General features: G+C 36.9%; 2 protein-coding genes across 10 annotated transcripts in view; both read right to left on the bottom strand.

The window, feature by feature from the left end:
• The window catches only part of LOC117332479 (anucleate primary sterigmata protein B-like), a 118,774-nt gene that overhangs the window by 38,909 nt on the left and 56,499 nt on the right, over window positions 1-23,366 (bottom strand). The gene's annotated exons all lie outside the window — the stretch shown is intronic.
• LOC117332481 lies at window positions 12,072-22,183 on the bottom strand. The gene is made up of 2 exons (XM_033891404.1): window positions 21,117-22,183; window positions 12,072-16,376 (listed from the first exon to the last, which is right to left on the bottom strand). The coding sequence occupies exon 2, from the start codon at window positions 15,659-15,661 to the stop codon at window positions 12,704-12,706; it is 2,958 nt and encodes a 985-aa protein (XP_033747295.1). The 5' UTR covers window positions 15,662-16,376; window positions 21,117-22,183; the 3' UTR covers window positions 12,072-12,703.

Below are 23,366 nucleotides of genomic sequence, written 5' to 3'. Positions count from 1 at the left end.
TCAGCCCAGTCCAGTTCCTCTACACCTATACAGATAATGGAATCCAGTTCCTCTACACCGGCCTATACAGATAATGGAATCCAGTTCCTCTACACCTATACAGATAATGGAATCCAGTTCCTCTACACCTATACAGATAATGGAGTCCAGTTCCTCTACACCTATACAGATAATGGAATCCAGTTCCTCTACACCGGCCTATACAGATAATGGAATCCAGTTCCTCTACACCGGCCTATACAGATAATGGAATCCAGTTCCTCTACACCTATACAGATAATGGAATCCAGTTCCTCTACACCGGCCTATACAGATAATGGAATCCAGTTCCTCTACACCTATACAGATAATGGAATCCAGTTCCTCTACACCGGCCTATACAGATAATGGAATCCAGTTCCTCTACACCTATACAGATAATGGAATCCAGTTCCTCTACACCTATACAGATAATGGAGTCCAGTTCCTCTACACCTATACAGATAATGGAATCCAGTTCCTCTACACCTATACAGATAATGGAATCCAGTTCCTCTACACCTATACATATAATGGAGTCCAGTTCCTCTACACCTATACAGATAATGGAATCCAGTTCCTCTACACCTATACAGATAATGGAATCCAGTTCCTCTACACCTATACATATAATGGAGTCCAGTTCCTCTACACCTATACAGATAATGGAATCCAGTTCCTCTACACCTATACAGATAATGGAATCCAGTTCCTCTACACCTATAAATATAATGGAGTCCAGTTCCTCTACACCTATACAGATAATGGAATCCAGTTCCTCTACACCTATACAGATAATGGAATCCAGTTCCTCTACACCTATAAATATAATGGAGTCCAGTTCCTCTACACCTATACAGATAATGGAGTCCAGTTCCTCTACACCTATACAGATAATGGAGTCCAGTTCCTCTACACCTATACAGATAATGGAGTCCAGTTCCTTTACACCAATACAGATAATGGAGTCCAGTTCCTCTACATCTATACAGATAATGGAATCCAGTTCCTCTACACCTATACAGATAATGGAGTCCAGTTCCTCTACACCTATACAGATAATGGAATCCAGTTCCTCTACACCTATACAGATAATGGAGTCCAGTTCCTTTACACCTATACAGATAATGGAGTCCAGTTCCTCTACACCTATACAGATAATGGAATCCAGTTCCTCTACACCTATACAGATAATGGAATCCAGTTCCTCTACACCTATACAGATAATGGAATCCAGTTCCTCTACACCTATACAGATAATGGAGTCCAGTTCCTCTACACCTATACAGATAATGGAATCCAGTTCCTCTACACCTATACAGATAATGGAATCCAGTTCCTCTACACCTATACAGATAATGGAATCCAGTTCCTCTACACCTATACAGATAATGGAGTCCAGTTCCTTTACACCTATACAGATAATGGAATCCAGTTCCTCTACACCTATACAGATAATGGAATCCAGTTCCTCTACACCTATACAGATAATGGAGTCCAGTTCCTCTACAACTCTAAAACATGAACATGACCATCATTAGTGATAATGGAGTCCAGTTCCTCTACAACACTAAAACATGGACATGACCATCATCACTGAAAATGGAGTCCAGTTCCTCTACACAAACATGGACATGACCATCATTAGTGATAATGGAGTCCAGTTCCTCTACACAAACAGGAACATGACCATCATTACTGATAATGGAGTCCAGTTCCTCTACACAAACATGGACATGACCATCATTAGTGATAATGGAGTCCAGTTCCTCTACAACACTAAAACATGGACATGACCATCATCACTGATAATGGAGTCCAGTTCCTCTACACAAACATGGACATGACCATCATTACTGATAATGGAGTCCAGTTCCTCTATACAAACATGGACATGACCATCATCACTGATAATGGAGTCCAGTTCCTCTACACAAACATGGACATGACCATCATTAGTGATAATGGAGTCCAGTTCCTCTACAACACTAAAACATGGACATGACCATCATTACTGATAATGGAGTCCAGTTCCTCTACACAAACATGAACATGACCATCATTACTGATAATGGAGTCCAGTTCCTCTACACAAACATGGACATGACCATCATTAGTGATAATGGAGTCCAGTTCCTCTACACAAACATGGACATGACCATCATTACTGATAATGGAGTCCAGTTCCTCTACACAAACATGGACATGACAATCATTACTGATAATGGAGTCCAGTTCCTCTACACAAACATGGACATGACCATCATTACTGATAATGGAGTCCAGTTCCTCTATACAAACATGGACATGACCATCATTAGTGATAATGGAGTCCAGTTCCTCTATACAAACATGGACATGACCATCATTAGTGATAATGGAGTCCAGTTCCTCTACACAAACATGGACATGACCATCATTAGTGATAATGGAGTCCAGTTCCTCTACACAAACATGGACATGACCATCATTACTGATAATGGAGTCCAGTTCCTCTATACAAACATGGACATGACCATCATTAGTGATAATGGAGTCCAGTTCCTCTACACAAACATGGACATGACCATCATTACTGATAATGGAGTCCAGTTCCTCTATACAAACATGGACATGACCATCATCACTGATAACGGAGTCCAGTTCCTCTACACAAATATGGACATGACCATCATTACTGATAATGGAGTCCAGTTCCTCTACACAAACATGGACATGACCATCTTTACTGATAATGGAGTCCAGTTCCTCTACACAAACATGGACATGACCATCATTACTGATAATGGAGTCCAGTTCCTCTACACAAACATGGACATGACCATCATTACTGATAATGGAGTCCAGTTCCTCTACACAAACATGGACATGACCATCATTACTGATAATGGAGTCCAGTTCCTCTATACACATATTAACATGGACATGACCATCATTACTGATAATGGAGTCCAGTTCCTCTACACAAACATGGACATGACCATCATTACTGATAATGGAGTCCAGTTCCTCTACACAAACATGGACATGCCCATCATTAGTGATAATCGAGTCCAGTTCCTCTAAAACACTAAAACATGGACATGACCATCATTACTGATAATGGAGTCCAGTTCCTCTACACAAACATGGACATGACCATCATTACTGATAATGGAGTCCAGTTCCTCTACACAAACATGGACATGACCATCATTAGTGATAATGGAGTCCAGTTCCTCTACAACACTAAAACATGGACATGACCATCATTACTGATAATGGAGTCCAGTTCCTCTACACAAACATGGACATGACCATCATCACTGATAATGGAGTCCAGTTCCTCTACACAAACATGAACATGACCATCATATTCTATATTTAATAGAATCGCGATGTTCACATGATGTCACACATTAAAGCAGGCGGTGACACTAGTGTAGAGCTAACTGCTGGGTAGACAAGGTCAGGGGTAAGCATTACCTATATTTATACCTCTGACCTGGTATAATCATTGCCTATATCTATTCCATTATCACTCTAACTAATTATCTCACTGACTTTCCATCAAGTGTATTTCACAATAATGTAATCACAACTCCGCAGGTACGTATTTCATTGTCATCTCAGTCACAGTGTACTTATTTCATCATCATCTCAGCCACAGTATACTTATTTCATTGTCATCTCAGTCACAGTGTACTTATTTCATCATCATCTCAGCCACAGTATACTTATTTCATTGTCATCTCAGTCACAGTGTACTTATTTCATCATCATCTCAGCCACAGTATACTTATTTCATTGTCATCTCAGTCACAGTGTACTTATTTCATTGTCATCTCAGTCACAGTATACTTATTTCATTGTCATCTCGGCCACAGTATACTTATTTCATTGTCATCTCCGTCACAGTGTACTTATTTCATTGTCATCTCAGCCACAGTATACTTATTTCATTGTCATCTCAGTCACAGTGTACTTATTTCATTGTCATCTCAGCCACAGTATACTTATTTCATTGTCATCTCAGTCACAGTATACTTATTTCATTGTCATCTCGGCCACAGTATACTTATTTCATTGTCATCTCAGTCACAGTATACTTATTTCATTGTTATCAGTCACTGTACTTATTTCATTGTCATCTCAGTCACAGTGTACTTATTTCATTGTCATCTCAGTCACAGTATACTTATTTCATTGTCATCTCAGTCACAGTGTACTTATTTCATTGTCATCTCAGCCACAGTATACTTATTTCATTGTCATCTCGGTCACAGTATACTTATTTCATTGTCATCTCAGCCACAGTGTACTTATTTCATTGTCATCTCAGCCACAGTATACTTATTTCATTGTCATCTCGGTCACAGTGTACTTATTTCATTGTCATCTCAGCCACAGTATACTTATTTCATTGTCATCTCAGCCACAGTGTACTTATTTCATTGTTATCTCAGTCACAGTATACTTATTTCATTGTCATCTCAGCCACAGTATACTTATTTATTGTTATCTCAGCCAGATTGTACTTATTTCATTGTTATCTGCCACAGTATACTTATTTCATTGCTATCTCAGCCACAGTATACTTATTTCATTGTCATCTCAGTCACAGTATACTTATTTCATTGTCATCTCAGCCACAGTATACTTATTTCATTATCATCTCAGCCACAGTATACTTATTTCATTGTCATCTCAGTCACAGTGTACTTATTTCATTGTCATCTCGGTCACAGTGTACTTATTTCATTGTTATCTCAGTCACAGTATACTTATTTCATTGTCATCTCAGCCACAGTATACTTATCTCATTGTCATCTCAGTCACAGTATACTTATTTCATTGTCATCTCAGCCACAGTGTACTTATTTCATTGTCATCTCGGTCACAGTGTACTTATTTCATTGTCATCTCAGTCACAGTGTACTTATTTCATTGTTATCAGTCACAGTATACTTATTCCATTGTCATCTCGGTCACAGTATACTTATTCCATTGTCATCTCGGTCACAGTATACTTATTTCATTGTCATCTCAGTCACAGTATACTTATTTCATTGTCATCTCAGTCACAGTGTACTTATTTCATTGTCATCTCAGTCACAGTGTACTTATTTCATCATCATCTCAGTCACAGTGTACTTAGTTCATTGTCATCTCAGTCACAGTATACTTATTTCATTGTCATCTCAGTCACAGTATACTTATTTCATTGTCATCTCAGCCACAGTATACTTATGTCATCATCATCTCAGCCACAGTATACTTATTTCATTGTCATCTCAGTCACAGTATACTTATTTCATTGTCATCTCAGTCACAGTGTACTTATTTCATTGTCATCTCAGTCACAGTATACTTATTTCATTGTCATGTCAGTCACAGTATACTTATTTCATTGTCATCTCAGCCACAGTGTACTTATTTCTTTGTCATCTCAGTCACAGTATACTTATTTCATTGTCATCTCGGCCACAGGATACTTATTTGATTGTTATCTCAGTCACAGTATACTTATTTCTTTGTCATCTCAGCCACAGTATACTTATTTCATTGTCATCTCAGTCACAGTGTACTTATTTCATTGTCATCTCAGTCACAGTATACTTATTTCATTGTCATCTCAGTCACAGTATACTTATTTCATTGTCATCTCAGCCACAGTGTACTTATTTCATTGTCATCTCGGCCACAGTGTACTTATTTCATCATCATCTCAGTCACAGTGTACTTATTTCATTGTCATCTCAGTCACAGTATACTTATTTCATTGTCATCTCAGCCACAGTATACTTATTTCATTGTCATCTCAGCCAGTGTACTTATTTCATTGTTATCTCAGTCACAGTGTACTTATTTCATTGTTATCAGTCACAGTGTACTTATTTCATTGTTATCAGTCACAGTATACTTATTTCATTGTCATCTCAGTCACAGTATACTTATTTCATTGTCATCACAGCCACAGTATATTTATTTCATTGTTATCAGTCACAGTATACTTATTTCATTGTTATCAGTCAGAGTATACTTATTTCATTGTCATCTCAGCCACAGTATACTTATTTCATTGTCATCTCAGCCACAGTGTACTTATTTCATCATCATCTCAGTCACAGTATACTTATTTCATCATCACTTCAGTATACTTATTTCATTGTTATCAATCACAGTGTACTTATTTCATCATCATCATCTCAGCCACAGTGTACTTATTTCATCATCATCATCTCAGTCACAGTGTACTTATGTCATCATCATCTCAGTCACAGTGTACTTATGTCATCATCATCTCAGTCACAGTGTACTTATTTCATCATCATCTTAGTCACAGTGTACTTATTTCATCATCATCTTAGTCACAGTATACTTATTTCATTGTCATCTCAGCCACAGTGTACTTATTTCATCATCATCTTAGTCACAGTGTTTTATTCTTTATTACATACATCATTACTTATCCCATTGTCAGGTTTGTCATCATACGCTATGTTGATGTATAGAGTCTCTATATAGTGGCTTCATATATATCGTCTGAACTTTAACCTTAAAACTCAATCCTATTATAGGTCACGGTTACAATGGGGATAAAGGATTGTAGGTTATGACAGGTTATTGTTTGTAAGTAACATGCTACACAGGTATACCATTGACAAAACCCTCGTTAAATCCTGAAGTATCTACCAGGTGTATTGCTTCTCTCATTAAACCAATTATCTGATGCTTAATTAGATCTTGGCAGTGTGTCAAGTTTCTAATTATTTTACCTGATTGTGATAACAGGTAGTGGATATGTATATCCTAAGTACAAAGGTAAATGTGTCTATATATACAGGTACATATATATAGGAGTTTTGTTACATGTCTATTTTGAAGTTTAACTGTGACCTTTTACGTAGAGCTGGTATAAATATTTTTCGACACAGTATAGAATGCATGTGACGGGGATAAAAATGATTCAATATAAAATCTGTATGGATATGATATGCCTTATACATCACATGCCCTTACTATAAAAATTTCTATACAAAATCAATACGATAATGATTAAGTCCAGTGCTCTGCAAGCAAGACACATGTGACTAGATACTATATCAATAACTCTTGACAGAATTATAAAAATGAGACACAGAATTATCACTATAACACATAAAGATGAAAGAAATGCCAGTAAAAATCTATACCAGATATCTGGCACCTGAGTATGATACCTGTGGAGTATTATCTATGTAAATTGATATCACCTGTTGATGGCTTTTCCGAACAGAACATTGATGGTCTCCAGAGCTTTTATAAGTTTTTGACGTCGTGCTCCAACCTCAGGAGTTTCCGGTTGTTCCATATTGTTTTTATATAAATATTATCCTCCAAATATGAATCCAATCCAAGTAATGAAAATTTTTTCAATTTTTGTTTTTTGTTTTCTTTTGAATATCCAAGGAATGATATGTCTGCATCACTAAATTTATATTATAACATTTGAAAACTTTCCCCTTTAGACTGCTGCCTTGTTAATCGGTTTCCATATCCACTAGAGTTTTACACAACACACAAGAAACTGGTATCATAATTGTAGTTCATACAGGTTGATATACCACACATGAAAGAAGCTCCATGTTGGATTCAAGATTATTTTTGTCATGAAAGCACAAGACTGTTCGAACGGCGGTAAACTATTTACAGAATTAACAGGTCCATGTATCACAATGTAACAGTTCAGAAAGAATTGTTTTACATAGTTAAATGACAAAGCGTGATCAGTGTTATACAGGGTCGGATAAGTCTATAACCAATACCTGTGAGTGTTATCATGAGTAGGGATCTGTGGGTCTTTACTGGGGTACTGGGGTACAGAACTGTCACGCCCCATGTCATACAAACCTATATATACTGTATCTATATATATGTTTATATATCAATATTCTGACTTCTATGACTTAAAGCCATTAAACATTTTTGTTTTTATTTATAAATTTTGATATAAATAAGTTTCTAAGTTCCATGTTGTATTTTTCAGTATTGTCGAATTCCTTAATCTCATATGATCATAGGTGTCAATAAAAATTTCTGACACTATCATAGTTATTTCAAATGAGGGAAATCTGTTTAAACATGAATGTATTTGACCTTTTCCTTGGAATATGTGATAGAATTCAGACTTTTTTTCTTGATTTGCTAAGACACTTCAAATTGAATTTTGGTGGTATTATTACAAAGTCCTTATACAGTGTGGTCCCCCCTGCAGGCCCTGACGAGGCCCTATAACAGGTATGAGAGGGCTGATAATACAATATCAAGGGTTAGATATCGGCGAGATCTTGATGTGCTGAAGTGTGGACCAGTCAGAACTACTTTATACTTCACAAATGATCGGAACCAATTGACACCCTCGATGGTTCAGCCTTACCCAACAGGGGTAGTTACTGAAATCTTCAATTTGTACGTTATAGGTAATCCGAGTGTAACTGACATTGTTTTAAAGAAAGACTTGGTCAACAGGTTGACTAATGGAGCAATCATTTCAATATTATTTCAGAGAAGATATTTTAGATATTTAAGTGGGAAGATTATTTTAGAGAACATTCTATTTATTCCAATTAATAACTAGGTAATAGTAAAGCTTGTTTTAGAGAAATGATTATCTTAATGATTATTTTCGAATAAAGTTTCTAAAAAAATAGGATTGTTTTAGAGAAATGATTATCTTAATGATTAGCATTATTTTAGAATAAAGTTTTTAAAAATTAGGAAAAGACAATCTACAGAGGTATATTTTATTATCAATATCATTCAACAAATAAAGTTTTTCAATGCTATTTCCTTTCCTGTATCTAAAATTTGTTATTGTTGGGTAAGCTACAACATAATTTTCAAAGCTAGAGATATACTCATAGTTAATTACCCTACGATAAACCCAGGGTGGACAAAATCTCAAAATAACTTTTATAAGGGGAAATGGTGAATTAATTATAGGAACCTGAAGTATGAATTATCATTACTTGTTGGCCTGCCTACTTGTCTGCCATAGATGGGTATATCAATAACAGTAGGTATGAGGCTAACTGTAAATTAACATTTCTAGTTTAGAATAATTGGAACACAAAGAAGTTGTCAAATGATACTCATCACTTCTAGCACACGTACAGACATGAGAGAGGTATGTGTTTTTTTGAGATTTTTCTATATTCTACAAAAAACAGCTGAAAGTGGACCCACAGAAAATAGCAATGCTAAGCATTCTCTCACAAATTTAAGTGATATGATCAACAGAATCTCACATTCTTTATAATATGTCATTAATGACGACCTCTATACCAGAATGACAAACTTGTCTATTGAAACTTCCTTACACCTGGAAGCTTGGTTTGTTTAATTTCTTTGTTATATTTAAATCAATGAGCCTTATCACCTTTCTGAAAGAATTTAAATCCTTAAATATCATTGTGTGAGTAGTATTAACATAGATAATACAATTAGCAGACCTGTCAAGTGCCCCGCATTTTGCGGGTCACTCCCGGAAAATCGGTCTATAACCCGCAGACAGAAATAGCTCCTGATGGGTGTTTTGAATCTCCTGCATTTCGGTAAGATCTCGTTTTCGTTCGAGCTACCTCGGATTTTTTCTTTGACGCGTAGGAACACAATTTGAGACACCGAACAGATAATCCAACAACAACAAAAATGACGTGTACGAAGGCTTGCACAGGTAAGTGTTAATACTTTCTTTTGTTTTCTGAATGATGTTCACTATTTAAAAAGAACTATATAGGCATAATCGATAGCTAAATGTATCACACCGCAGTTAGACATCTGTAGGAACCGATCGAATGTCTACCAACAGAAAGCGAAATTTATCGGGACCGACTGCCGTGAGCAGTCCTAGTAAAAGAAAAAAATATGTATGTAACTATCAGAAGGCATGGGAAAAGGATTTCTCATGGATCAGGAAGAGTGCCGTTGATCCACATGATGCTTTTTGTAATTTATGCAATACAAATTTTGGGATCGGTTTTGGAGCAAAAAACGATGTCACACGTCATGCCACGTCAATCTACCACACCAAACTTGAAAGAATCAAAGTCGATTCTAGATCGATTTCTGCATTCGTATCTCCTTGTAAAGATCCTGTACAGGATAAAGTTACTTTGGCAGAGACTTTATTTAGTTACTTTGTGGCAGAACATAACCTCCCTTTTGCAATCGCGGACCATTTTACAAAATTAACTAAAAAAAATGTTCCCCGATAGTGAAATTGCCTCACGATTTAAATGTGGGAAAACAAAATGTACGCAAGTGATTAAAGGTGCATTAGCATCCAGTGCAAGTGCTTCTGTTACTGAACAGTGTAGAAATGGATATTTTTCCATATTGTGTGACGAATCAAATGATCTTGGATGTAATAAATGCTTTGTTATCCTTGTAAGATATTTTGACCAGACACTTATGACAACAGTGACAAGATTTATGGACATGCCAATAGTCAATATTGGGACAGGAGAAAAGTGATTGCTGTGATTATCAACCTTCCACCAATGTTTTGAAGATGGCAAAAACAGCTACAACAACTTACAATGTAAAACATTCATGTAAATGAATGAAGTATGCATAGAAATGCTTATTAAATGACACATGTTGATAAATTTTTTCAGTTTTATTGTTTTTATTTCAAGTGAAATGCCGTTACGTGCAATGACCTGCATTGGAGTGCTATATGACCTGCATTTTTATGAGTAATGACCTGCATTTTGTTCATGAGAACTTGACAGGTCTGAATTAGGCTGTGAAAAAATACATAGGACATCAAATATTGGAGGAACAAACTTGTTTTATTTTTCTTATTTTGACTCTCAAATTCATCAGAATTCCTAGCTCTTTTAACAGATATTTAGCATTTTGAACAAACTTACGTAATTTACTTTGAATTTTTACTCAAGTGTTTAACTAAAGACATTGGTCAGATATATATCTACTGCAGTTTTGTATACACATTATACAGAACAGAATGTCACAAAAATATCACCATTCTGGTCACAGATAATGATTTATTCCATCCTATGACAATCTGATGATAGTGGCTGGTAAGGGGTCATGTTCTAATGACCTTTCAACTAACCAATCAAAATCCAGCTAGCAAAATGTCTTGTGTCCCCTCAGCACCCATCACGGATGGTTGTTTCTGAATGGAATATATTTGAGTGTCTCAAATGTCAACTAATTTCAACTGCACTCATAGTAACCTACTTCTCACCCAAGCTAATATATTTATTGGATGGAAAAAGCAGTGTAGTTTGAGAACTTTCTTTATAATCCACAATTAAAACTATTCAAGAAATGGAAAAAGCAGCAAAAAAAAAAAAAAAAAAACCAGAGCAGAGACTTCAAAGCCTTCAACAGTGAACACTGTTTTGATAGCCCAGTTCTTTTTGCTATATCATTTCATGTCAGTCTGTACACACTGTTGAACAAACACATGAGAAACAGGTTTTGATCTTCATGATAAGCATTGAGGTCATCTGAACATATGGGCCCTTATCGGCCACAATTTGATCGATCTTCGTAATGTTGTGTACAATGATGCTCTGGGCTTCAGATCTCTTTTTAACCCCTGTCGGTATCCCCTCTATTGTTTTATAGACAGATATCAAAACATCCGAATTATTACTTAAAGAGGTCAGAACATGCAGCATTATAACTTAATATAGAGTTACCATCATCATTGGAAACCTATAATACTCTGCACTAGCTGTCCAATGGCTTAACTTTGCAGAGTCTTGTGGATTCCAGCAATGAGTTACCCTATAATCGCAATATTATTCAATAAAAACACACCTTATATTTTTGCATATAAAGCTTGTTTGTTTTTGTTTAACGTCCTATTAACAGCCAGGGTCATTTAAGGACGTGCCAGGTTTTGGAGGTGGAGGAAAGCCGGAGTACCCGGAGAAAAACCACCGGCCTACGGTCAGTACCTGGCAACTGCCCCACGTAGGTTTCGAACTCGCAACCCAGTGGTGGAGGGCTAGTGATAAAGTGTCGGGACGCCTTAACCACTCGGCCACTGCGTAATGTATATGACCTATTGTGATACAATAAACTGACGAAGTGATGTTGAACACCACTAAAGGTGCTGCATCTCAAAAAAAGAGAAATTCACATACACTCAAAATAGGAATATGCTGTTGTATCTTTTTATACAATACTTAAAATTGTATGCTTTACACTTTTATCACCTTCCAAAAGTTTTAGCTTCTAATGGCAATGGACACAAAAACAGGTATAAACTCCAAGTCACGGTAACATAGACATGTATGTTCTTTACGTTACATTTATAAATAATTTTGATGATAAGATAGAGAAAAAAAACATTTTATGTGAGATTTATGAAACTAAGTACAAGTTCCTCATCTGAGCAAACAACTCAATGTCAGAATAGTCCATCAATAATGTCTACAGCTAGCTAGTATTTCTAGATTTCTTTCATGCCGTACTTTTCCTTTTATGAAATACGTTTTAAAAACTTTCATTACTGCTTCCACCTAACTGATGTAGGTTTTCCATTTTTTTTTAATGTCTGCAACATGAAATATTGTAGGATGTCACAGAAATCCGAACACAAATTGTCATGACAACCATCCTTGAGGTTACTCTAAATGACCTGTAACCTTTGACCTTACACATTTCCAGACACACCATTTTAAGTCTGTGTAGCCTGGCTGTAGGTACTGATGTCCAATGATATCTGTCTGATTGAGTCTCTTCTTTGACTAGAGAAGAACTTCCTCATAGTTTGAGAGTCTACAGATTCACGCTTACGAAACAAAGGAAAGTTACATTCGCTCTGATCACTGGAGTCCATGTCGGATACATGTGGGGAGTTATCTTTCCCTGTTTCTATGGTAACTTGACTGGAACAATTTGAAAGGTTACCAAGCCCTTCTTTGTCCCTGTCGGCCAGCCCAATCCTGGAAGGTTTTGTGTTAGATAAAGCACCACCGATATTATGCTTTCTTTGCTCTGTATCCATGGTGACAGCCTCATTCTTGCCAAAATGAGCCTGCCGCATTGCCATAGACACATTTGAGTCCCAGACAGAGGATTGCGTTTCTAAATCTCCAGTATTTGAAAACTCTCCATAGTTGGTATTAAGATTAATGAAAGAATTCATTTCTGAATCTTTTCCTTCTTTACCTGTGTGTTTGTAGGGCAATGAGGAAGTACCCCTTTCTCTCATATCTGTGTGGTCACGATTTGTTTCCTTAGTAACACTGTTGTTGAGGTCAGTTAAGTCACTAGAGACATGAACGTCGGAGCTGACCCACTGGGTGCCCCTGTCCTGAGCCAGATAATAAGAGTATTCCGTCCCATCAAACACCTCCAAACACTTTAAAAGTTGTTCCAAGTCTGACTCGCGTAACAGGGGTGTTAGGCTGCCATCATCTGCCTGAATACATACATCATTATTGTCTTTCCTTTTGACATTATCGTCATGTTCACATTTTTTATCATTGCAATCAACGTTTGCACTAAAACCATTTTTGTCAGATTCCTGTAATGCGACATCTTCCAATTCCGTTTTAGTTTGATTGACAGCGTCTAGTATTGTCTGAAGTCTATGTTGGTTGACATCAGAATCTTTATATTTAAGGTCCAGAGATGATCTCCTTGTATCCGCTTTTTTAATACGTTCTCTGCAGTCTTCAAAAACCAGGGCATCAATGAAACTATTCCTGCGAACACAACTATTTGCATTAGAGCCCCCATTGAGATATGTATGTCCCCCTGGGTCTGAATCTTGAGAGTTGGCTGAACTAAATCCATTCTGATTGAAAATTTTGCTACCATCCTCTGCCTCCATGATGTCATTTTGGTTGTCCAGATTAACCTCTATTACAGTGACCGGGGAAAAAAACGCTGGAGACAAAGAAGATCCGGAAAGTGGACTCACTGTCAACATCCTGTCATCAGATATATTGACATGAAGAAGGTTGTTTATTTTTGGGGGCTTCTGAGATTTGTCAACAACTGTGTCATCCTGTGATGTCTGCACTAGAATCTCGGCCACCTCCATACTGTCAGTTCTTGAGTCCTCTGTGGTTGGCCCGATGTAAATACTTGGCACACTGGCTTTATCAATGCTACTTTGACCTTTGAGCCTATTTCTTTCGTGACCTTGACCTTGACTAGCTGCCTTTCCATTGGAACTTTGATCTTGTTGATCTGGGTATTCAAAGATATTTGTTTGACCATTTTGAAGTGATTTGTGAAGGACACTAGGGTACTCCGTATTCTTTCTAGGCCTACTTTGATGAAGTCTCAAGTCATTACCTTGGTTACCAACATCTTTGGATAAGTGGTCTGGATTAGGAAACCGTTTTAAATGTTGATCTGTTTTATCATGATGTCTAGCAAATTGATTTTGCTTTAAAAACTGATCTGATGTAATTTCATGTTCCATGTTGTCAAGGATTTTAGAAGTTGGAATTTGATTATGCTGGCCTAAGGAGGGCTGGTAAAAATTATCAGGATTTAATGTTTTGTCATTTGATCTACATTTGGTATTTTGTTGAACATCGAAAACGATATCCAAGTGGTCCTCTTCGCTGTCAGGCATACTACTGTTACTTGAGCTGGTATCACTGTGATCAATTGTGGAAAGTTTCTTCCTCCACTTCGGTTCCTTAGATGCTAGTGTTTTGTACTTGCCCTGCAGCAATCTCTCATCCTTTTCCTCCAGAGTTTCTAGGTAAGATGGAAGAGATTTTTGTTTATTTGCTAAAAACTGCTTGTTTCTTTTCTCACTGATCAAATCATTGTCCCTCGTTGCCATACCAGATTCTTCCCCTAAACGTAGCGCAGTGTTGTCAGAGCTAACATCTCTGCCCTTGGAGCTGAGACAACCAGAATCAGGCTGTAGTAACTCGTGTAACTTTTGAAGTGTATTTCTAGTCTTCTGGAGGGGTACTTGCTGCCCACTAGCTGATTCCACTTGACTGACGAGGTGAGGAAATTGACCTGCCTTGTTTTTGTTGGTTAATGTCACCCCAGAGTAACAAGCCCAGGGATTCTGCTCTGGAAACACTTGCTGATAGGACAACTGAAGTCGCTGTTGGTCTATTCTCTCTTGGTAAGCCTTTTGTATTTTCTGACACCAGTCTCGGGCAAACCGGTCAGGTAGAAAGTTGTCTCCACCTCCAAACCCAAGATTAAACAACATGTCTGTTGCACTTTCTCTGTGTGACATCAACCTGTCACCTGAATAGCCAAGTCCAGCCCCTAACATGTCCCCCTGGAGAAGGTGGGAGGGGACGGGAGAGTGGTACATTGCAGGGTAGCTACTCGACCTTGGATCACTATGGTCAGTATTGACAGAATAACCTGAATATAAGGAGCTATATGACTGACTATGACTGAGACAGGAGTTTTGTCTTTGAGGAAAGACGTAACCATCTGTTGTGGCAGAGTCATGTGAACTTGACGATAGCTCTGATGAAGTACTCAATATCTCCTTTTCAGGTTTTTTGTTAAATGTATATTTGGAGAAAGGAAATTCATCTTCATCTTCAGGTAGAAAAACTTCTCTTTTTGAAGATTCTGTTTGACCATTTCTCATGTTATCAGAATTATTGTCAAAACTACAAAAATTAGAATCCATAGGTTCTTCTTCGTGAGTCTGGCTGGCCAAAGTCTGAAGATGACTGACACTCTGGAACAGTTTTTCAAATAGAGGAAATGGTTGGTTTGGTTTTAGATCTTGGCACCCTACAATGTCACTAGATGAGCTACGACTGCCTTGAGAAATACTGCTTGTATCAGTTTCTTCCAATGATCCCAAGTACCCTGTTGATATACTGGATAAGCTATTTTCGCTCCGGAGACACCTTTTGGTCCGGACCACCTGGTGTACTGAGCATGGTTCCTCCCAGGTTTGTTGGTAGTCAATGTCGGAAAATGTGTCGAGGGATGAAGTCAAGCAGCTGCTGTCCTCACGGCAAACCTGCTGTCGAGGTGACCGAACAAGTGATTCCAGTGATGTATCTTCCTTCACAAGGCTGCCCCTATCGGTGGACAACTTGGGGACATGTTCAGTTGAGGAGGTCCTTCTGTTGGTGCATGTCTCAAGGTGAACAGGATCAAGCACCAGTGGTTTCTTTTCATCAAGAAAAGATTCTTTACTGTCAGAATCAGCAGACAATTCCAGGGATGATGTACTCTCGCTTTCCCTGTCGCTGTAATGCTTTCTTGTTCTACCTCTGTATGTTGTGTCTCCTAGTGAAGTTATACTTTCTGATGAAGACTGATGAGGATTTACCCAACTAAAGATGTCTCTTTTGTCCCGGTGACACTGCCTCAACTGTCCTTTAGAGTTCCTGGGGAAAAAAGAACAAAATAAGTTTAAAATCTGATGTATTATTCCGGGACTCAAAAACCTTACATATGAGGAACGTCTAGAGAAACTAAATTTTCCAACTTTACAACATCGGAGAACTAGAGGGGACATTATCAATGTTTTTAAAATAGTTAAAAAACTTTATGATTATAGAGTAACTGAGAACTTTTTCCAAATGGACAGTTCTAGTAGGACGAGAGGTCACTCTGAGAAAATTTTTAAGAAACGTTGTAATCTAGAATTAAGAAAGAATTTCTTCAGTAACAGAATAATAGATGTATGGAATAATTTGCCGCAACACATTATAGATGCAGATACTGTATACAACTTTGAAGTAATGCTAGATAAACACTGGAAAAATATTCATTTTAAAGTTTAACATTTCAGATATATTGAGGAAACATAGCAATTGATATACTGGAAATCAATCATTTATTTATTTTATGTACATATATTGTTGATATGGATATAGAGGCTTCCAGCTTGCATCCATTAATTATCCTAATAAATCCTAATAAAAATCCTAATATATTCATCATTACCAGTAAATCAACAGTTAATATTTTCAAGTTTAAACAGGGATGAATCACGTATTAACTTAAACTTTAGAATTTCTTTATTTCACAACAATTAAAAAATAAATTACGCCAACTTCAACTAATCAATCTTGATGGCCCTGATGGAGGCATGCAAGGGGTCCTAGTTTTAGAGGAAACTGAAGTATCCAGAGAACACCCACCAGGTCTTGCAGGTGACCCCCATATAGCTTTGCATGTCTGATCAATAACTTGTGGGAAAGGAAAATGTGAAACCAGCAATGATTCATGGGAAGGGAAAATGTGAAACCAGCAATAACTCTTGTGAAAAGAAAATGAGAAACCAGCAATAACTCGTGGGAAGGGAAAATATGAAACCAGCAATAATTCATGGGAAGGGATAATGTGAAACCAGCAATAACTCAAGGGAAGGGAAAATGTGAAACCAGCAATAACTCGTGGGAAGGGAAAATGTGAAACCAGCAATAACTCAAGGGAAGGGAAAATGTGAAACCAGCAATAACTCGTGGGAAGGGAAAATGTGAAACCAGCAATAACTCAAGGGAAGGGAAAATGTGAAACCAGCAATAACTTGTGGGAAGGGAAAATGTGAAACCAGCAATAACTTGTGGGAAGGGAAAATGTGAAACCAGCAATAATTCATGGGAAGGGAAAATTTGAAACCAGCAATAACTTGTGGGAAGGGAAAATGTGAAACCAGCAATTACTGGTGGGAAGGGAAAATGTGAAATCAGTACTAACTCTCGAGAAGAGAAAATGAGAAACCATCAATAACTCGTGGGAAGGGAAAATGTGAAAACAGCAATTACTGGAGGGAACGGAAAATGTGAAATCTGCAATAACTTGTGGGAAAGGATAATGTGAAACCAGCAATAACTCTTGGGAAGGGAAAATGTGAAACCAGCAATAACTTGTGGGAAGGGAAAATGTGAAACCAGCAATAACTTGTGTGAAGGGATAATGTGAAACCAGCAATAACTCAAGGGAAGGGAAAATGTGAAACCAACAATAACTTGTGGGAAGGGAAAATGTGAAACCAGCAATAACTCAAGGGAAGGGATAATGTGAAACCAGCAATAATTCATGGGAAGGGAAAATGTGAAACCAGCAATAACTTGCGGGAAGGGAAAATGTGAAACCAGCAATTACTGGTGGGAAGTGAAAATGTGAAATCAGTACTAACTCTCGAGAAGAGAAAATGAGAAACCATCAATAACTCGTGGGAAGGGAAAATGTAAAGCCAGCAATTACTGGTGGGAATGGAAAATGTGAAATCAGCAATAACTCGTGGGAAGGGATGATGTGAAACCAGCAATATGCAGGATCTCTACAAAAATAAAACAGGGAAATTTCTTCTAGGTTGTAGGCTGTAGGCAGTAAGGGAAGCTATGGTACTGTACAGGAGAGGGAAACAACAACTAGACCCAGGACCTCAAAAACTCTAGATAGACGCTCTAATCATTTCAGCTACCTGGCCACTGGCATTCAGCCCAGTCCAGTTCCACTATATTCCACCCTCCATCAACAAATTCTTCCAACAAAATCCATGATGGCTATACCTGACAACCATTTTGTTTATTTGACGAGGCTGAAAACTGTATGTAGACAATTTATCAAAAATATATTTTTATGCTTTCTGTACCAATTCTGGCAAATGAAATGAGAAAATAGTATTCTTTCAAATACAGGTGTTTGAATAAAGAAATATCACAGAATTTAAAAACTCTAGAAAAACTTAAGGTATCAGTGAATTTGAAAACGATCTTGGATGAAAATTTCTTGTACGTAAATTATCATACACCAAAGTTAAAAAAAAAGCATTGAACTTCATAAACTAAGATGGAAACTTGAACCAGTTTGTGATCCTATTTATCTTATATCTTATACTAATATAATTATTTAATCTTTTGCTTCCCAAATTTGATTCAGAAAAACAAATAAAACATTCCTTGCACATCTCGCCAGCATACTGTGTATCAAAATGGATTTGTTACACATGTAACATGTATACCAAATATATGTACAATTCAATATTTGTATATGTAATATAAAAAGACGATTCCATAAAAACATGTACCTGCTGAAGATAACATAAAATACAGTCTTGTCCACCTGACACCCTGCGTCCACCTGACACCCTGCGTCCACCTGACACCCTGTGACCACCTGACACCCTGTGACCACCTGACATCCTGCGTCCACCTGACACCCTGTGACCACCTGACACCCTGCGTCCACCTGACACCCTGTGACCACCTCACACCCTGCGTCCACCTCACACCCTGCGTCCACCTCACACCCACTATGTCCGTTTTATGTTCTATGAAACTATTTCCCAGATTTCTCATATTAATCCCCTCTAGTCGAGTTCTGAAAACACTCACCTCATATCTAGGTATTTATAACTTACATGTTTGCCATCACTGAGGCTGAAAACGGTTTAACGGTTTAACGTAGTCACGTAGTCACGTTACAGCCTCCGACACTCATCTCTCAGGAACCAGAACACCACTGACATCACCGTGACAACCAAGCTCTACTAATACCTTCCACTATATATAGCAGTATCTGTGGTCTAGTTGTTCTCACCGTTGCTAAGTAACTCTTGTATTACCTGCTAATTTGTAGTCATACAATTCAATCTTAAGAGTCAACTAGACCAGCCCTTTGGTCAATGATATTTCACTGTCGTAATAACTACCATATTTCTTATATAAAGTATCTCGAAAATAATCAGCTTCATATTTGTTTTTCCCATGGAATCTAGATATAATAATGGTAACAAAATTTTACATATTATCATATATGTTTGTAGTCAGGAATCTAAAACTGAGTCATACAGCTATTTGGTTAACCTTCTTTGAGTATTGTCAGGGCTTATGCCTATATTAATATATGGCTAAAAAAGTGTGGAAGTCAATGAGGAATTTCGGGAAAATCAAAATGTGCCAAGACAATTATTATAATACAGATTTAGAGGAGGTGGAATATCACCAGGATTTGAAAGATTATTTCATTATCTTAAAAGGACATGTAGCATGTGTGTATAATCTTGACCTGTGCCACAAAAAAATATATGCATTAGTATTACTTATTATCATTGTTATTCAAGAATTAAAAGTTTCATGTGGCGTTAACATTAGGACACCGTCAGTATAAATTATTATCACACACCAGAACAAAATTAAACTTTGAAAAATTGAATAGAAAAGAAAAAACAAATATTTCAAAAGATCTTGTATAGATTTTAAATCCTCTGTATATCTGGTAATTTTCGTTCGGGTTATTTTCGCTCTTGAGCAACACAAAATAACATATTCACTCAGTTTTAGATTCACCCTAAATTGTTTTTTTAAGAAAAGTTGTTTTCCCCGTTTGTAAAATCAGAAAATTCTGTTCCGAATTATCGCTACAGTTGCACTCTGAACACTCAGAGTCTACCTGTTTGTTCAGATTTATTTTTAGCCCCTTTTGATTGAAATAGTATCATTAGTATGCATGTGATTTTAGCCCATATTCTCGATTTAACTCAACACAATATTTTAAATTTACTAGGCCTAGGTTTAGATCTAGATTTTATTTCACATGCATAGATTTAAATAAAACAATGTATTGTTTTATGAAATTAGAAATGGTAATAAAATTGTAAATATATAACAAATGTTTTTTTGTGATTGTATAGAATAATATTCAATTGAAAAGTGGGTATGTTTAGGATCCCTCTACAGTTGGCCAAGAATGGTTTATAAATTCTTCAATTCAGCCTGAATTTTTGCCTTCAGTTTAAAGTTTAGATTCATGCTGGGCGAAATAACCAGGTATATTAAACACTCTTGTTGGATTGATGGAAGCTCATGGGGGGGGGGGGGGGGGGGGGGGGGGGGTCTTAGCTGGATACCAGAATTTCTCTTACCCTAGACAGGGATATCCACAATTTTGCAGGTGTGAGATTTTCTTGTCTCACCCTACATTGAGACAAGCTACAACAATTGCATTTCGTCATGTCAACAATTCCATGACGTCACGGCGACAATACAATGATGTCACGTCGACAATTCAATCAGGTCACGTCAAAATTTCCTTGCATTGATGTATTCTAACCTTCATATTAAATAAATAAGAGGGTAAACAGGGTAAGAGAAAAATAATTCTATTAATCTTACCTTCAATGTTGCTTGTTGGATCCTCTTCTTGCCTCGATTAAAGATTTCTCTTCAAATTTTTCTGCGTCAGTCTCAAATAAATTTATGTCAGAAACTCTGACAACTGAAAGTAATTTCAGCAGATTATTTCGCTCCGGTTACTTGCCCGCATACTCATATAATGTCGGTGAATGTGTAGACAGACTGACTACATATAACTGTAGTCTGTACAAAGGTCCTGGTATACATCCACATAGTAAACTTTTGCTGGTGTTAACATAACGTCGATTGTCACACTCAATGATAGCATGGTCATCATTTAGTGATGTTATGGTCATCCAATTTGGTGTAAGTTCAGTTTCATTGCAGCAGCTTGGCTATTGTGATGTTGTATCTTTCCTCTGTCCAGTTATTTTGAAGATTTAAGAAAGTTTCACTTGTTTTTTTCTTCTCTAGTTGATGACCACAAGTTGCACAATTTTCAATTTTGTAGAAATTTGATGACGTTCTTTTTATATTCCTGAAATCCATATTCCTGCTTCATCTAGTTATTGCTGTATATGCCAATTTTATGTATGTCAATAAAAAATAACTTTAATTAAAAGAAATTTTTTGTTCCAATTTCACTTTTGCAGCAGTTTCTCTTTTTCAGTTTTTCATATATAAGACACTGGTTTCAATTTGATCCATTGTAAGTTAATACTTTCGTCTCCAATCATAAGTGCCATTCCACAATCTCATAATCACGCTAATTATCAAAGAAATAGACGTCGATGGATGATTTAAAATTATACTTACAAAAATAAGTTATTGCTTCTGTTTGTTATTTGAACATTATTCCTTTGGACATTGTCATACACAGTCATTGTCAGTATACCAATTGATAGGAAATAGTCTCCGATTTTCTTTTAATTTCCATTTGAAAATTTTGAATATCTTGACAAAGTTATACCTGTTGAATAACTCATCACTATGAAATTTTGCTCCAGTGTAGTATAGTAATATAGTAATGATAATGAAATAAAGGCTGTCATTCCAATTGATCTCTCGACAGGTATATAAAGTTCGTTAGTAACACCAGCACCTCCAGCATCTGTAGCTTTCCAAGCTCAAAACTAACAATTACCATAGACAGGTCTTATATATATACAGAGAGAGTTCAAGTTTCAGTCAGAGAGGTGATAATTTTGGGGTTAAATAAATCCTTTCATCATGGATGTCAACTGTTGTGTTAAACTGAACCCAACACCTCAAGCTCTGTCCTACATTGTTATTCCACAGGGTTGATTAGAGAACACCTGTTGAGGTGTGGAATTGTCATTGTACACCTGTGATGACATCCTTATATGGCTGTGACCGTGTTAACCTTGACTCGACCAGAAGCATGGTGATTATCAGCTGCTGAAGCTGTATAAACGATGCCAGGAAGGCCAGAGACAACAGATATGCTTGTCAGTGGCTGTGTGGGTGTGCTAGGAAATCTGTTTGACAGGTAGATGATTTGTGGATGGGAGTAAGAGATAAAGATATGATAGCCTTATCATAACATATTGATTCTCTACAATGTCTGATCTGTTCGTGTCAACCAACTCACCGATACCTTCAGTCAACACCAGACCCGAAGTGAATTTATCAATATATGGAAGCAATACATGCGTACTTGTCACTCACCCAAATTAAGGAAAGAGAATTCAAATCTGTAACCCTGAATTTAAACATTACATTATCAGTAAAACCTCATAATCCGTCTGTCTGTCTGTTCGTTGGTAAAGTTGGTATAACTTCACTTTTGGATCAAGGTCACTGTTACTATTTTTAGCAGGGGCCAGTAGGAGACATGTATTCCTTTAGCAATACCCAGTAAAGTAATACCCAGCATGCCTGTTGTTCATAATTTTGAAAATTCCAATATCCTCAAAAAAGACTTAAAATATGTATAATTGTCAAAAGGATATTTGTAAGTTGCCATGTTGGTGTGTATGTATCATACTGGACTCGTTTAAACAAAGGAATTGAAGTTCAATCTTGATGTTCAGTAATTTCAAGGTAGAAAATGTATGTCAAAGTCATGCAAGCTTGCAAAAACAAAAGTCAAAACTAATTGGCAAATTGGTCAAATTTAAGACATACATTTGAGAATTAAAACCTAATTTGTATAGGTAACCACAGTAAACAACTACCAACCCCACATTCACTTTTAAACAATTAAAAGGTACCATCTGTTGTCATGACCTAAAAGGTGATAAAATTTGGGAAATTATATTCAACAAA

This window comes from Pecten maximus, chromosome 8 (assembly GCF_902652985.1).
Source record: "Pecten maximus chromosome 8, xPecMax1.1, whole genome shotgun sequence".
NCBI classification, from domain to species: domain Eukaryota; kingdom Metazoa; phylum Mollusca; class Bivalvia; order Pectinida; family Pectinidae; genus Pecten; species Pecten maximus.
Note: the sequence above shows the minus strand (reverse complement) of the source record. Positions and strands in the feature narration are given on the sequence as shown.